The 16,871-nt window shown below is 33.0% G+C and overlaps 1 protein-coding gene across 1 annotated transcript; it reads left to right on the top strand.

The window, feature by feature from the left end:
* Window positions 1-8,591: 8,591 nt before the first annotated feature.
* Window positions 8,592-16,011, top strand: LOC113779636 (probable protein phosphatase 2C 59). The gene is made up of 9 exons (XM_027325295.1): window positions 8,592-8,739; window positions 8,919-9,218; window positions 11,342-11,469; window positions 12,113-12,211; window positions 12,294-12,452; window positions 14,699-14,785; window positions 14,860-14,951; window positions 15,277-15,351; window positions 15,578-16,011. The coding sequence occupies exons 2-9, from the start codon at window positions 9,136-9,138 to the stop codon at window positions 15,737-15,739; spliced, it is 885 nt and encodes a 294-aa protein (XP_027181096.1). The 5' UTR covers window positions 8,592-8,739; window positions 8,919-9,135; the 3' UTR covers window positions 15,740-16,011.
* The last annotated feature ends 860 nt before the right edge of the window (window positions 16,012-16,871 follow it).

Here is a 16,871-nt window from a genome sequence, read left to right as displayed (position 1 = left end):
ATATTTTGTCTTTTTGTTACCGTGTTTGCACAGTAACTTGTCGGGCTGCTACAGTGACTTCCCGTGCTATAGTGAGAGTAATTTTTTGATTTTCTTGTTTTGGTTGAGCTAGTTTGAATGTCTTTAGAAGCATCTGTTTGTGTATTTAGCAAATGGTTGTTGATAATTCTTGTTTTGTTTCCTGAATCATTTCGTCATATTCAGGTGTTTGTATTCTCCATTCCTTAAGCCAATGTCTATTGAGGATTAACCACTAAATTTTCCTTCGTTTCATGAAGCTTTGATCTTTCAGGCTTCGGACTGTATAGTTTGTTGATTTTGCAGCAATGTTGTCATGTTTATGTCTGAGGTGTGGAGGAATTCGATCATCAGTTTCTGTGTTGTAGAATATAATATCGAAGTATCTGATTCTGTCTTCCCTGCATTCCTGTTTGCAAGAATAATAGTCTTTGGAAATATGTGAAATTGTATCATCAGCAAGTTTAGTTGGAATCCAATTATTGATTTTTCTGATTGCTGAGTTTACCGTCTTCCTGCAAAATAGAATCTGTTAGTTTTAATGATTTGGAGAAGGGTAGGAGGATATTAGAATCAAGGAATTAGGGTATTATGCCCTCATTGGTGGTTAAGTGGGGAATTAGTTGGCGAATAAAGGATATTCTTAGTATAACATTATTGGTTAATTTCTTGGCTAGAAAAAAAGTATTTGGGATGGATAAGGAGGTAAATTGGATTTGAACATCTGATAGTTTAATACTGACTTCAAGTTTAGAACCATTGGCTCCCCTAAATCCTTCTTTGGTTTTTCAAAGAATTGGGTTGGAACAGATTTTCAAGAATACAGCTTTAGTCTACTTCGGTATCAAATAAGACTTCAGTTTCGATTACATAATTATTGCTAATTAGTAATTGAATTTGGACCAAATGATCTTTATCCTTCTGGATTTTCTTGGATAATTGGTTTAAGAACTCAGTATCATTCTGAATATTTGAATTTGTGGGTTCTTTGGCTAGGTTTTGAAGAGCAAGACTATCAAGTTCTTGTTTAGTTTTGATAACTCTAATATCTTCTTTGAGAAGATCAATTTCTGCTTGAAGATTTTGAGGGGTTAATGGCGTAGTAGGTTTAGAAGGAAACTTATCAAGAATGTCTATGAGATTATAGGTTTTGAGGAATTTTGAGCCTTTGGTTAATGGGTTTAAAGAGGTTGAAATTTGGTTCAGGGATTCTTTGAATTTGTTCAGGTATAGTTGTCTTTTTTCTGTTTCAGAAATGTCTTCAATGATGTCGAGGAGAAGGTTTTGGTCCTTAGTCAATACATTGACTATAAGACCTTCTTTTTTTATCTTCATCACTGGTGGTTTGGGAAGAAGATGACAAAATATTATCATCCAACTGATTGACATAGTCTCGTTCTCATTCAGAATCATCAGTCTCTGATTCGATTAGAAGATTTGATATTTGGGTTTTGATTTGGTCTTCTAGACTTAAGGTATTGATTTTTTGGTTGAGTTTGCAATATCGGGCTATATGTCTAGATTTATGGCATTTGTGGCAGATGATTGTAGGTAGGGCTGGTCTTGTGATTTGTGATGGTTGTGTGGGAGGTAGTTGTTTGTTGGACTGGTATTTCTTTTTGTTAAAAAAGGATTTTTCAAGGTGTTTTGTGGGTTTGGGTTATTTATGAGGTTTCTTGTAACAGTTAGGTAGCCCAAACTGTTCGTAGAAAGATCTAAGATCCTTTCTTCTTTGGGCTCGATCTTTTGCAAGTTGTCTGAGTATCTTGTCTTGTCGACATACTTTGAGTGCAACTTGTTGGATTTAGTTGGTTAACTGTCCATAGGTTATTATTTCTCATTGTATAGTCTCGTTGTATTGAGTCCTAAGTTCTTCTCGAACTAGGTCTCTTAGTGATTTAGAAAGGCCATCAAGAAATTTTTCTTTCCAATAGGCTTTTTTGCCGTCTAATCTTGCATATATCCTGTTTAAAATGTGTCTTTGTACCATCTGAAGTCTGAGAGACTTTTGCATTTGAAATTGTTTAACAGCCCTGATGATTTTTCTCTGAATATTCCTGAGTCATCGACGAATGTCTTTGCGATAGTGAATATTAATGTTGCCACCGCATTTGAGATAGTGTCTCCATCTTGAATAATTGGTTCGCCATTGATGTCAACTTTGATTGTATTGAGAATGATGTCTTTGTCTTCTGTCGTGAGGTGTTCATCCCACCAAATTTTGGTTGTACGGTAAATCCTGTTATTAGGATATGGACAGCTAATTGGTTAGTACAGCCATGTAATGTCCGATAAGCTGTGGCCACCATTGTCATTTGTTGAAGAATTGTAAGAATATTGTATTCGAAAACTCCATCTATGCTCCATTCATAGATGTTATTTGCATTATATGAATTTTGGAAGATGTTGGATTTTTTCTGAAGAAGGACATCTGGATAGGTAACTCGAGAATAGTATAATTTTGGGGAATTTTTCCAATTAGAAATTTAGTTTTGTGAAGAAAAGGCTTGATGTAACTTGTTTAAAGTCAAGGACTCTCAGAATTCTTCTTTGGTTATTGTGCAGGCTGATTGGCTAATACTTGCAGATTCTTGATTGTTTGATCGTTGTTTGGATATTGGGGTAGAAAAGGATTGTTCTATTTTGGCAATTCATTTTTCTAATTGGTTTAGCGGTTTATTTTGGAAGTCTTTATGAAACTTGGTTGGTATTTCATGAGTTTTGAAAAGTGGATTTGATGAAGAGATATTTGTGGAAAGAGTTTTGGGAATAGGTCAGGTCAGGATATATTCTCCGAGTGTTTGTAGATACTTGTCGGTGTAGTTGTTCTGTTCGTAGATTCCCTGGATGTCTTTAGCATTGATTGTTCCTCCATCCTGGGTAGTTTTGAGTTTGAATGGTTTGACATTGATTTCTGTTGATTTGTACGAGAAGGTGATTGATTTTACTGGTGGAAGTTCTGCTTGGATTTCTCCTTCAGTTGTCTACCACTTTTTTTTTATCATATTTGTTGTTTGGGAGAAAGGATAATCAATATTATTTTTCTGAGAATATACTTCAAACCAATCAAAAAATTGGATGTGTTGTATTGTTCTTGTCAAGAAGCTGTAGAATTCTTCTTATTTTTTTTGCCGAGATTGTCCCCTGTATCTGTTGAAGAACCATATCCTCTTGTCATAGTTGTATTTTGCATAAAATTCTGTCCTGAAGTTTTGTTTGCCGATTTATACTCCATTGTAAGTACCCTCAACTTATCAAGTTGGGGACGACTATCCGTTATGGAAGAATATGTAAAAGACTTAGTAAGTTCTTCTAGATCCGCGTCATCAGAAGATCCATCTTGGATTTCTGAAGGGGAAGGCCTGCTAGTTGCATACCTTGCTCGTGGAATTTTTGAAGAAAGATCCAAATTTTGGGTATAAATGGTTTGATTCACTTATACCCATTACCCATTCCAACCCGTCCAAACTCTACCCAAATCACCTATTTTGACACCTCTAATTGTAATACCAGGTAAGAAATTTAAAAATTCAAGGTGCAGAGTGATCCAATCGAATAGTGAGAGGGACAAAGCGAGAAAAATGCACTTGTCGGTGGAGTATTTTGTAATTAACCTAATCATTTGATCAATGGTACAGCTTATTTATTAGCCTCTCTAGTCTCTAGAGTCCTTTATTTATATTAATTAAATTTATTATGTAAGACTGGCAATTCATCAGGTACACTACTGTGCTTAAAAGGAGGGTTATTATGTATATAGATGGAAGATTGGCTTATGTAATTAACTAATTAGAACAAAATTACCTTAAAAAGTAGAACAAAATTATTAAGGAAAAAAAATGATTCTTTGTATGAATGCAACTACTATGTCATGTCTGTCGAAGCAATATGTACATTAAACATAAGATATTCTAGATTCTAGTCGTAGAAATCATTTCATATATTTGTTTGCGGTTACCAAAACAGTGGTCAGAAGTCAAAATAGAATTAAAGGAGAGAATATAGATGGTAATTAAACATTTGCAATTCTACTTGAACAGTTGCATTACTTGGCAGCTTATAATACTGTCTATTAATACATTTTTTTTTTGAGGACGTCTATTAATACATTCAAGAGAAAAGTGATAGTTACATATAAGTTTTGTGAAATTAAAAATTCAACCTTAAATCATATATTGGCTCCCTTTGCTGACTACAGGCTTATTTAGTGGGTGTCTAACTCCAAGTCTCCAACTTGTTACCGGTGCTCTATGTGGCTGATATTTGAGAATGCAACAACAAATGTGAAAGGATGCATTTTATATGATAAACTTTGCAAATTAATGAAAGTGTGGTCTCTATACACTTGCTAGAACAATTAGTTGTACTAGTTAATAGAGTTTTTCGAGTTCTGATGAGGGACAAAATGTTGATTAAATTGAACAGCAAAGGTGATAGAAATTTCATGTTGAGCTAATGAGTTTAGTTAACGGTGCAAAACCCAACTTTTGATGTGAGGTATTTGACATTGGACCATGTAAATTTTGTTTGTAAAGTTTCTTTTTCAACACCTTTGTCCACACACGTCTTACAAGTTACTATAAGTCATCACACGTAAAAGAGTCATTGAAAGTTTGACTTCTTCTTCTTTTTTTTTAATCGAAACGATAATTCACATTGAAAGTTTGACTGAAACACCAGAAATTAGGCATTACATTTTCTCTATCATAAATTGAAAATAAAAAGTCTCCTATAGTAAATTTAATATACATAAAAGTCTTCTATAATTTTAAAACGTACAATACGATATTTCATGTTTTGAACTAAATTGTAAAGGTGTATTAGTATTTTTAGAAAATAAGTGTCTTCAAATAATGAATTATTTAAAAAATTTTATTATTTCTTAAATATATTTTCGAATTACAATTTTATCAGATATACATTACATTACAAATACAGCAAAAATAAAAAATGTTTTCTTGATGATCTTCCATCAAAAGTACCTTACCCACTGTATTACTGTAAGCAAAATTGTAACGAATGCAATTAAATATCTGGCAATGACCATGTGACTTTTATGCATACGCACGCATAGATAGTCCCCTGTGGATGATGTAAATCTCCAGCTGTTCATAAAGAAACAATAAAATAAATCTCTAGTTGTCGAATCCTTTATTGTTTTCGAACTTTAATAATGTAAAAGAAAAAACAGAAATGTTGTCATATTTGTCAAGAAACACAACCTCACAAGGTTCCATCCAAGTCAATGTATATCCAGGTAGGGATCACAAACGATAGACCCTTTTCCAAAAAAAAAAAAAAAAAGAAAAAAAAATAGTCAAATACAATTACAACCGAGCCCTTTAGCGGCCTGAGTGACAAGTGTTTGGCCACCGCAATTTCTGTTACACTAAACTTAAAAAGATTGCACGTTTGTCATCTTTGCTCCTTCATTCACCTGTGCACTTGTACTCTTCTTTGACCAAGTCCTCCTCCTCCTCTTCTCCATCTTACCTCATCCTTTGCCAAATTTGCATGATAGCTCCTGCCCACCTCATCCAATGCAATAAATAGCAGTAAGAAAAACTCACAAAGGACAGTAAAAAAATTACTACGTGAAAGAATTACTTAATTTATGTAAAATAAAATGCTTCACTAGATTTCAGTAGTATGTTTTTCACAGGCCACTATGCACACTTAGCACACAAGCAAGGTGATACTTTATCATCAGGTCAGAATCATTAGATTCATGATATGTTTTATTGTTCTATTTTTTTTTGGGTGAAAGCTTTGAAGGTCCGAAAAAGAAACGTATGAATATTATTATTACCATATTAATATGATTTAAAACATATGCACTAGGGTCATCTACCATATACCATTTACATATGTAAAGTTAAAGTATTCCAAGAAGCAACATTGGTATACAGTAGGTTTTTCAAAAGACTCCATCTGTAAAAAGCGATTCTCAATGTAAGAATTCATAAAATGAAAAAATGTGGATTATCCATTAATTTGTTTATGTTGCTTAAGTTATACGTCGTTTAGTATTAAATTTTTTTTGAAAAATAAACACATTTCATGCACATAATTAAGGGTTTTATTTAAGGCAAACCCGATACAGTTTATCCGCATAATTACGGTAAATGCTAATATATAAAAGCTCCCTAAATTTCTTCCATATATTACATTGAGAGTTTAAGGAACTATTTCGTATATGGGAAATACATCTATTTTAAGTTGAGGGTGCATGTGATTTGAATTTTGTAAATTATTAATCTTTTCTTTAATATAATTATTAAGAGACCATAGACAAGTGTCTTGTGAATGCAGTTTATCCATTGACATCATTCTCCCTTTTTTTTTTCTTAGTAAAGGATGAAGCAGTTTACCCATATTGTTCAATGATTATTTTTGCATCTCAGTTGAATACTCCATTAGTATCATACAAGGAGACTTTTCTTTATTCGTTTCTTTTTTTAATATTTCAAAAGAATAGGAAACATGAGGTTGGAAGTGTGGTCGGTGGAAACCGAAACTTTAATCACAAAAAATGACACACGTAGATACGTTATACAGTTAACATGTTATACTGTGCTAGTAAACTAGGTTAGCTAGCAATAAGGAAAAAGAGTGTTAATAAAATAGCAAAATTGTCTTGAAGAAAAAAAAATACTTGAAATTGTTTCAAGACAACAGCTTCTGTTGCAAAAACAGTTTATCCCATAATAAAAGAAGTTACTTTTTGTTAGTACTGTATGAAAACAGTTAATCCCATAAGGAAAAGAAGTTTAGTTGTTTATCAAAAAAAAAAAGAAAAAGAAAAAGAAGGAAGTTTTGTTGAGCAGGCAGTAGTAGGACTCTTGTTTGCTGCCCATCTTCAAATTGAATTTGAGTTAATTGAAAGATATCAATCATAACACAATAGTAAAAGGGTTAATATCAGAAACCTCCCCTGAGATTTATTATAATATCATTTAGCACTCTTGAAGTTTCAGAAATATCATATAGCTCCCCTTGAATGATAATTTATGTAACATTATCACCCCTTACGTATAAAAGTAATATTAAAAAAATGCATTGGAGGAGAGAGATTATATTATCCTTGTGCAATTTGATTTGTGAATTTTGAAATATGAAAAAAAGACATATAAGGTGGAATATTAAACCTAGAATAAAAGAAGGTCGCAAAAGTAGGAACAAGAAGTGCAATAAGTAGGAATAAGGACGAAATTAAATATTATAAAAAGGCAAAAGTTTCAAGAGATTGGTCGCAACAAGGAGGAAATTAAGAGCAAAGAAACACAAAAGTTTTGCTGCAAAGAGGGAAATTAGAATGAAAATTTTAGGAGATTGGTTATGGCAATGACGAACATTAAAAGTACAAATTTTTGAATCGTTTGTGGCAAAGACGAACATTAAAAGCAAAGATTTTTGCAACAAAGAGGAAGAAAAATATTTTAGATACCATTCTTGTTATTTGTTTTTAGCTCATATTTTTTTAACATTTTCCCAGCCTTTTGCTACTTAAAAAAAGTAGGAAGACATTGTGGATAACTATATGTCATTTCAATGTTTTTGATTCGGACATCTAGTCATATTATATTCATAGGGGAGGTAAGTGAGATTTTTGAAACTTTGGGAGTGCCATGTGATATTAGGATGAATATCGGGAGAAGTTTCTGAAATTAACCCATAGTAAAAATGGGTAACTTGTTATTTTATTTTTTGGAATTTGTTTTAATTTGTTAAATGTAATTAAAGAAAGTTTTATGCTAGAAATTTTTTTTTCTATTTGATTACAACAACAATACAAAATATCTTACTGTGAGCCATGCAATTCTTAACTTAACGTTAATATCAACAAGTGAGTGAGCACATTCTATATGTGTGTATATTTTAGGGAAAAGATAAATAATGTAAATAACTGTATCGATATAGAGGTTTAGATAAATATGGAGAAATCGAATCAGAGCAACTTGAAGAGGAAAACATGGTTTTAAGTTTTTAATTGTAACTATATTATGATCATTTTGCCCTTTATGTTAAGGATAAAATTGGCAAGTAAAAAAATGATATATTTTTTAAAAACACCCTTTATTTTATACATATAGATAGATGCTTTATATATAGATAGATATTAATAAAAGACCGAAAGACTTATTATTGAATTACAAAACCACAACCCTAGTGCAGTTTACATTTTTTTTTTCTCATTTTGGCTGTAAATTTTTTTTTTTCAAGGTTTATGAGTTTACAAAACATCTTTCTTTCTTTTTTGTTGTGACAAAACAAGGAATATTTTCTTCTCAAAGATTTCAAGCTCATAAAATGAACAATAGTTTTGAGATATGAAAGTTAGACAAAATCATTTGCATAAAATTAGAATGCTAATGCTTTTCAAAAGAATAACAAAAAAAAAAAAAGAAAGCACAAAACGGGAAAGAAAGAAAATCAACAATATAAAGCATGTTGCCTTATTACCAAAAGAGAAAAAAGAAATAACAAAGCAAGTTGCTCAAGTAAGACTAGTAATTTAACATTTTGTATTACCATTTCTTGCACTTTCGTCCAAAAACTGCCCCTTCTTCTCTTCCTTTTTCCCTTTTCTTCCCTCAACAATCTCATCTTATTTGTCATTTTCTTGAATGATTTTCTTCTGTTCTCTTTATATAAACAAATTTCCTTCCCTATCTTACCTTCTCTATCATGGCTTTCCCTTCTCCGTTCTCTCTCCTTAAGGTTCTTCCTCTTTTCCCACCCACTTATACAAGACTTGTTCAATATACTTGTCATACCCAAACCCAAAAAAAAAAAAAAAAACCAATCTTTTTTCTCAAAACACATGAATTTTGCTCATTTCTTCAATTTTTTGATGTGGGTTTTGTCTAATTTGACTTACTTTTTCTTCCTTTGTGCAGGTTGGTTATGATGTTGCATGATTGCTAATGACAAAATTGTGACATTGGTCCTATATTGACGAATTTAGTTGTATTGGATCAACGTTTTGTGTGAAATTAACAATTATTTTAATAATAGTTTAAGAAGAAAAGGCAAATTTCTCAGTAGTTTGTAATTTTGGTTTTGTGGGATCACCGAGAAAATTCAAGAAAATTTGAGTTAAGGGAAGTTGACAAAATGGGGTATCTAAATTCAGTGTTATCATCATCCTCCAATCAAGTTCATGCTGATGATGCCCCTGTTAGCGGCGGCGGCCTTAGGTATATGTTCCTCTCTTTCTCTTATTCTCTCTTAATATGTTTTTCTATGTAGAATTTGAGATCCTATAATGGGTTTAATTCGTTCTAGGTATTTGGTAATTTTTTCCCTTCAATTGCATGCAAATGTTGGCGTTCCTGCTTTTCTTTCATGAGTTTTTTTATTTTCTGGTTGTTTCAATATGCATATGTGGATGCATGTTGGAGTTTATACTGGAACTCTGTTATTCAGATATATCACTAGAAAATTGTAATTTTTTGGGTCATTTTTATGTGAAAGGACAAAAAAGAAAAAAAAAAAGATTTAGGGGGATTGAAAAAGGAGAATTTGGTTGGGATTATGAGGTTACTTTTTCTTTTATGTTATGTTGGTTTAGGAAAATAATCAGTGGATTTTTTTGATTGAAAGTATTGCTGACTTTGGCATATTTCTTTATGGAAACATGTTATCCTTGAGTTGATCTGTCAGATAATCTGCATAGGAAAGAGATCACTTCTTGGATAAATATTTGCATGTTCGCCATTTATGTCTCAAATAAGTGGTCAATTCTGGAATTAGTGGCATGAAGTAGTTCATTTACAACAGTTTTTTTTTTTTTTTTTTTTTAATTTTCATCATTTGTACAGGGTTTTAGATTATATTTCTTAATTTTTCCAATTATTGATGTGCTGTCAATTTTTTCTTTTCCATTAATATATATATATATATATATATATGTATATGTATATGTATATATATTTGATTTTTAATTTTTTTTATGACTTTTTTGCTTGGTTGTTGTTAACTTCTGATTTTGTAATGGAGTCTGAATTAGTTATAAGTTTACAATATGCAAGACATCATGCTGCAATTTAATTCAACTTGTGTGCTTATCATTAATGCAACAATTGGTCATGCAACATGGATCATGGAAGATTTATATTTGTCACATTATAATTTGATTGGTTTTTATGCATATTCTCTTGATAACTGGTTGTCATGCCGTTTTAAGTTATTTGAGAATCCTGTTCTGGTCTGGTCTGACTATGCTGTCTTTCTGCATGCATGAGAGTTCTTCTTGGAAAATCAGATAGTGTTATTTGAATCTTCATGGTGTGAATTCTGTACAAACTAGATTTATGATATCATGCAACTTGAAACGGATTTAACTGCATAATCTACATGACATGTAAAGCCACAGAACTTTGTTTTTGTCGTGTCAGGCATGCCGTGCTGCCAATTCAGAGTAAAAAAATTGTTATAAGTTTAATCTACGTATGAAATTTGACTTCCTATGTTCAATAAATGACATGTTATTATGTCGGCATGCACTGCTGCGGCTTTGGGGGAAGAATACTTTATTATGTTTAATTGTTTGTGTCATTTGACTTTCCTGTATGCGCTAGGAAAAAACGGTTTCAGGTAATGGCTTTGCTGGATGTTATTCCATTTGCATGTTAAGTTGAATTGGTTTGTCATTGTTGCTTGGACGTGCTCTTGGCATGACTGAGATATTTAGGGTTTAGACCTCAATTACCAGTGAGACCATAATTTTAGTATTTGTATACTTTTAAGCTAGGATAGGAAATGCAACATACCAGATTAAAATGACTGTTATATGCTTTACAGCAACTCAACAGTTTTTTGTTTTGAACGACAAGTAATACATGGCGCCAAATCCTTTTTCGTATCCAAAGATTGAAAGTAGTTACATTTGTTGCTATTGTTGATTAACAGATGAAAGCAGTTGAACACTGGACATGTTTTTGGGATTTAGTTGCTCTGTGGATCTTATATGGGGTTTCCTTTTGCAAATAATTACTGTTTACTCTTGATATGCCTTTTGTCTTAAATAAAACCCTAGAGCTGTACCTGAAGTAATACAAAATAGCTTATTGGTTTTGTTATAACATATTTGAGGGTTTGCTTATCCAGTAGTCATTACATCTTTAGATGTATGGTAATGAGCTTTTTTACTGCCAGCCTTGATTTAATATGTTGCTGTTTCTGATGGAATTATAAATGCTGCTAGAATCCAGGAGATGTGTAGCATTAATTTTGGGCAAAACTTAACCAAGTGGTCTCAGGATTTTAATACATTTTAGAATGGTTTCTAACACTTCAATTAACATGTTCCTTTTGACAGCCAAAATGGGAAGTTCAGCTATGGATATGCAAGTTCTCTTGGGAAAAGGTCCTCAATGGAAGATTTCTACGAGACAAGGATTGATGGTGTGGATGGGGAGGTAGTTGGTCTGTTTGGAGTATTTGACGGTATTGTTCTAACTCTCTGTCACCGTTTTATGAATAGAGTAAAGCTCAAACAGAAAAGCTCAGTATCAAGTTTCAGTCCGTTCTTTCTGTGTGCTACCTCTTGCTGAGTTTTCCTGATGTGGTGTTTGCAAAAAAGAGCTCATAAAAGTCATAACTTTTAGTGGCTATTTCAAGAAATGCATTGGTATGAGTGTGAATGATCTGTGTTGAATTCAACCTCCTGTGTATCCAAGCTTATGTCCTAATAGTGCTTTAAGATTCTCTGAAAAGTGTGCATTTTCTCAATCCTAATAGATATTGCATTGATATTACATTACAGTTTATTAAATGGTTTAATGTTTACATATTTAATACTTTTCCTGTTCAGAAGCTGATACGGTTGAACCTGTTCTTTCAACTATTTTATGAAGTCCTTATCATATTTACTTTTTTGACCTAAAATGTTAGGTTTTGGATGTTTCGATAAAATGGTTCAAAGGCTTTTCTGTTGACTGATAGTCATGAGCAACTTTCCAGATACTTTACATGGAAAACTGGATGCCAATACCACATGCATTTAAGTGTAGCTGAAAGTCACGTTTTACTGCACTTGTTTAATTTTCTTTGTTTACTTTGTGCTTAATATTTTCTGCAATTATAACAGGCCATGGAGGTGCAAGAGCTGCTGAATATGTCAAACAGAACCTTTTTAGTAATCTGATCAGGCATCCTAAATTCATTTCTGATACCAAGTCAGCTATAGGTTTGTATTCTTTATCCAGTTCTTTGTATGGTATATGAACTTTTTAGTGACTGCATTGGTAATGTTCTCTCCTTCTGCTCAGCTGATGCATACAGCCATACAGACTCAGAGTTTCTGAAATCAGAAAATACTCAAAATCGAGATGCTGGATCTACAGCTTCTACTGCTATCCTTGTGGGCGACCGCCTGTTGGTTGCCAATGTTGGGGATTCTAGAGCTGTTATTTGCAGAGGTGGTAATGGTAAGCCTCAAGTCAAAGTTCTCATCAAAGCTTCAGCTCTTTATTTCAGATTACATTCACTATTTATTTTGTCCAACTATGTTGTCTTTTGTAAGATCTGCCTTCCATTGCAGTTTGTAACCTCTCTATTTTGTGTTTGTTAACTGCACTTTTTACTACTGAAGCTGTCAATAATTATTGAACCTGCCACCATGGACTACTTTTAAGCAGTACATTAGTACTTGCTATAAATGATGGTTCACATTTAATACTCCGTGCTGGTTTTATTCTTTTGTAAGACTAGAAATATATGATTGGCTCTGTACAGTGGAAAGGCAGTTTTGTCATGTTTCCTTTGTTGCTAAAATCTGACGTCCTTGTTCGCCTCGATGTTGTTTATGATTGAAAGTAGCTTTCCCTGTAAAGAAGGGATTCTTTTGTTACATGCTGTTTTCTTATTATAGCATTAATCCTTTAACACATTATTGCATAAAGCCTGATGGTTTTAGGAAACATTTTTAACTCTAGTTTCCCATGGTTAATTTTTGGTCCCTATTTGTGTTGGAATCAAGGCTAAAAGGTTTAAGTGATAAGTGCTGATTTGGGTAGAATAGGAACAATTTTTGGGTTCAAAAAGTTGCTGGGATACTTGATGCCTTGGGATTTACTTCCTAAGGTTGCTCTGTGGCACCTTTTCGTTGGATTCAAGGCTAAAAGTAAGTGTTACGTGTTGATTTGGGTAGAATAGGGACAATTTTTGGGTTCAAAAAGTGGCTGGGATATCTAGACTGCCCTGGGATTTTCTTCCTAAAATTAGCTTTTAATAATAGATTTAAGTTCCAAAAAGATCATGAAGGTCCATAAGTTAAAATCGTGATTTTTTTTTTCTGTGGAGTTGAAAGATCAGATTGATAGTGATAGACGCCAAGACTTCTGACATTATATCATACTCCTAGTAGAGGACAACCAGAAACCAGAATGATTTCCCATATGACCAATTCTACATCACCTAAACCACCTTCACGATTTACTGATCCATATAGTTTTGGAACTTTTTTGTCTTTCAAAGTTGCTAAATTACCCTCACCCACTAAGATGAAAAAGGGCAAATTAAGCATTGATGTAAGAAGTAACATGACTACAACAAACAGCTTTGAAGCAGTTGTGTTGAGTTTGATGCAACTTTTAAGATTTATTTGATGATTATGGCAAAAATAATTATGGCAAACTGTGATTGAGCTTCTTATCGGTTGCATGCTTCTTTCTTGGGTGGATAAAAATTAGCCTATGGTTTAGGGTACTATAGAGGTATACAATCTTCTAATCCATTTAAGATTGTCACACTGTGACCTTGTGTTCTTTAGCTTTCAGAATTATAAGGACATAAGTGCTATAGAACTTGTGAACCATGCTGGATGCTCCGAATATTGAATTTCATCTCTTTGTTACTTAATTATTCTGAAGTCTTGAACTTCTGTATCCTAAACTGCTCTTCTACTTAATAAAGCACTGCAACGTTACTAATTTTTTTCGTCTTAGTAAACCTTTTGAAAGTAATTATTAATTTTCCATAATATCCACATTTGATGAATTATCATGACTCTGAGCCCATGATAATTTTTGAGCAGGCAAGGCAGTAGCACAGCTAAAGCACTAAGGAAGTGTAATCTAGAATATAAAAGCTGCTTCTTTGTCTATAAAGTACTTTCAAGAATTTTCACAAGATACCATGTTCCTTTTTTTTTGTCACTACATATTAAGCTAAAAGTTTGGAAAAAGCTCCTTGTTTTCCCCTCTTGTATTTGCTCTGTTCAAATTGAGATTGATGGACACATAAAACTAAAGTATCATACTCTTTTGAGAGAGTTGCATTGTGATTAGTCATTGTCTAATAAATAAAGCAATTTTCCCTAGTGAATACCCCCATGAGAAACATGTTTTAATGATGTCTGGTTATGTGCACTTATAGATGTTTTGGAGCGTATTGTTAAACAAAGAGAACAGAAGCATCTCTTGGATAATATCATAGTTGTTTTTACCTATAAAATATTGTGGATTACATATTAGAAGTCTTTATTCTGCGTCATGGAGTGAGGCTGGGTCCTCTTAAATTTTGTATGCTAAATTATTAACTCATGAATTAAGAACAAGATTATTGACTAAAAGAAATTAATGATTATTCTAAATGTTGGCTTTTACTTGTAGACTTCTATCTTAAAACATTATTTTCTGTTTGCCTTTAATTAATGTTGCTATCTTTTTTGTAGCTATTGCCGTTTCGCGGGATCACAAGCCAGACCAGACTGATGAACGCCAACGGATTGAGGATGCTGGTGGTTTTGTGATGTGGGCAGGTATAGACAGGCTTTTTTTGTTTGCAAGGTTTATATTTCATTTTAAATTTATTTTTTTGTTTCCATTGTCTCAGGAACTTGGAGAGTTGGAGGTGTACTTGCTGTTTCTCGTGCATTTGGTGATAGACTTTTGAAGCAGTATGTAGTCGCTGATCCCGAAATCCAGGTATGACTGAGAGATCTACTTTAATAGAATTGAAAGTAGTGTACTCTTTGTTTACCTGAATGTACACACCGCAAGTGATAAACATGATAAAATATTTTCTTTATCAAAATTAGAAAAACAAATTTGTTACATAATTCAGTGGTTTGGTAAATGCATACTGATATCCCCTCTTCACCTCTCTCTCTCTTTGTTATGTTGTTTGTATGTGTACAGCCAATATTTCCGTTATGATCTGTCCCGTAAAGGATTGCAACTCTTCATGTTTGATTGGAACTTGACAGTATTGAAGCATGCTGACGGATAACATTTATTTGAATAACCGCAGGAGGTAAAGGTTGATAGCTCCCTTGAGTTCCTTATCCTCGCAAGTGATGGGCTTTGGGATGTCGTGACAAATGAGGTTTGACACTTGTTTTGTTTTGCCATTCCCAGATTTTCTATAACAGATTATCCTTTGATCATTTTCCGCCCTATTAAAGTGATATCCTGCTTATCAGAACTTCAACTTTAGATGGGTGTCTAGCTAAATAGGAATCAAAACGAAAAGTTGCATTCATGAAACTTTCAGCTCACAGTGTGTTGTACTGCATATTATTTTTGTGGAAATAATTTTTCAAATCACACAGGAAGCTGTCTCTATGGTTAAGCCTATTAAAGATCCTGAGGATGCGGCTAAAAGGCTGGTGCAGGAAGCACATCAGCGAGGTAGTGCAGACAACATTACTGTTGTCGTCGTTCGTTTTCTCGGTGACCAAGAAGGATCTTCTTCTCATGGTGGCTCTGACTAAGAACTGCTTTGTATCCTTAGCGTATTTATTTGCTTCTGGTTGATGGAAATTATGACTTAGCAATAGACTTTTACTTGAAGTACAACCATAGAAACATAGACTTGATCTGTCATTAGTGAAGCTGTTGGCCTTTAGACATGACTCAGTGTAATATTCAGCTTTGTTGGTTTACATACTTTAGCTTTCATTTCTATTTGTTCCATTTTTTTTTTAACTTCCGTATTGTTTTGTATACTGTATATATTGGGAAAGATTGGTGGATTTTTATGTTTTTCGCACTGTTCAATGATGCAAAGTTGGTGTAATTCTAGTAGAAAATTGCTTTGCAGCTTCTTCTGAAAACATGGAAAGTGTGACTGAATATTCTGTTTGGTTGGGAACATGTTTCTTGTAAAATAGTTTATGCATTTTTTCTTGAACAAGGTGTAAAATCGTTACACCTTGCTCCAATTCGAAAATATAAAACTTCAAACTACTTTTTTTTTTAATATATAGTTTTTTCCTTCGGTCTCCTCCTTGCGGGTTTCTATAAACTATCTATGTACCCCCAAACAAATAAAAACAATTCGCTTTTTTGTTTGCGAAACTTCTCGTCAAACCATTATTAGCAACTATAATTTTTAGTTCGACAGAGATTCTAACCCTTGCAACGGATTTGAGGGCCTATAAACTGATTTTGTCAGAATATATCCTTTGAGATCTTGACTTCCAAGAGTAGCGTATTATGTTTAAATTTAAATCCTAAATGAAAGCATAATTTCAGCATTTAAAATCATTATATATATATTTTTTTTCGGGCTGTAAAAGGGAATAGTAGGTGTATAAATTTGACTTAGATTAAAGGGATATTTTGGAACCTCTTTTAAATTTTTTTCAAAAGAGATAGGGATTCGAACCTCCGACTTACAGCCTAAAAAGGGACTAAGTTCTTTTTTGGAGGCGACTTTAAAATCATTATAGGATATAGGGTAAATTCAAAATTATCAGACCTTGCATGGCCGAACACTTGTTTGTTGTCTGCCCTCAGGTTTTAGAAGGGTAAGTTTTGTTTTCTACCCTTTAAGTTTACACCAATTGTCACTATACAACTCAAACTTAAATTTAGCATATTTACATTCTAAATTCTTAAACT

Source organism: Coffea eugenioides, chromosome 8, assembly GCF_003713205.1.
Source record: "Coffea eugenioides isolate CCC68of chromosome 8, Ceug_1.0, whole genome shotgun sequence".
In the NCBI taxonomy this organism is placed as follows: domain Eukaryota; kingdom Viridiplantae; phylum Streptophyta; class Magnoliopsida; order Gentianales; family Rubiaceae; genus Coffea; species Coffea eugenioides.
Note: the sequence above shows the minus strand (reverse complement) of the source record. Positions and strands in the feature narration are given on the sequence as shown.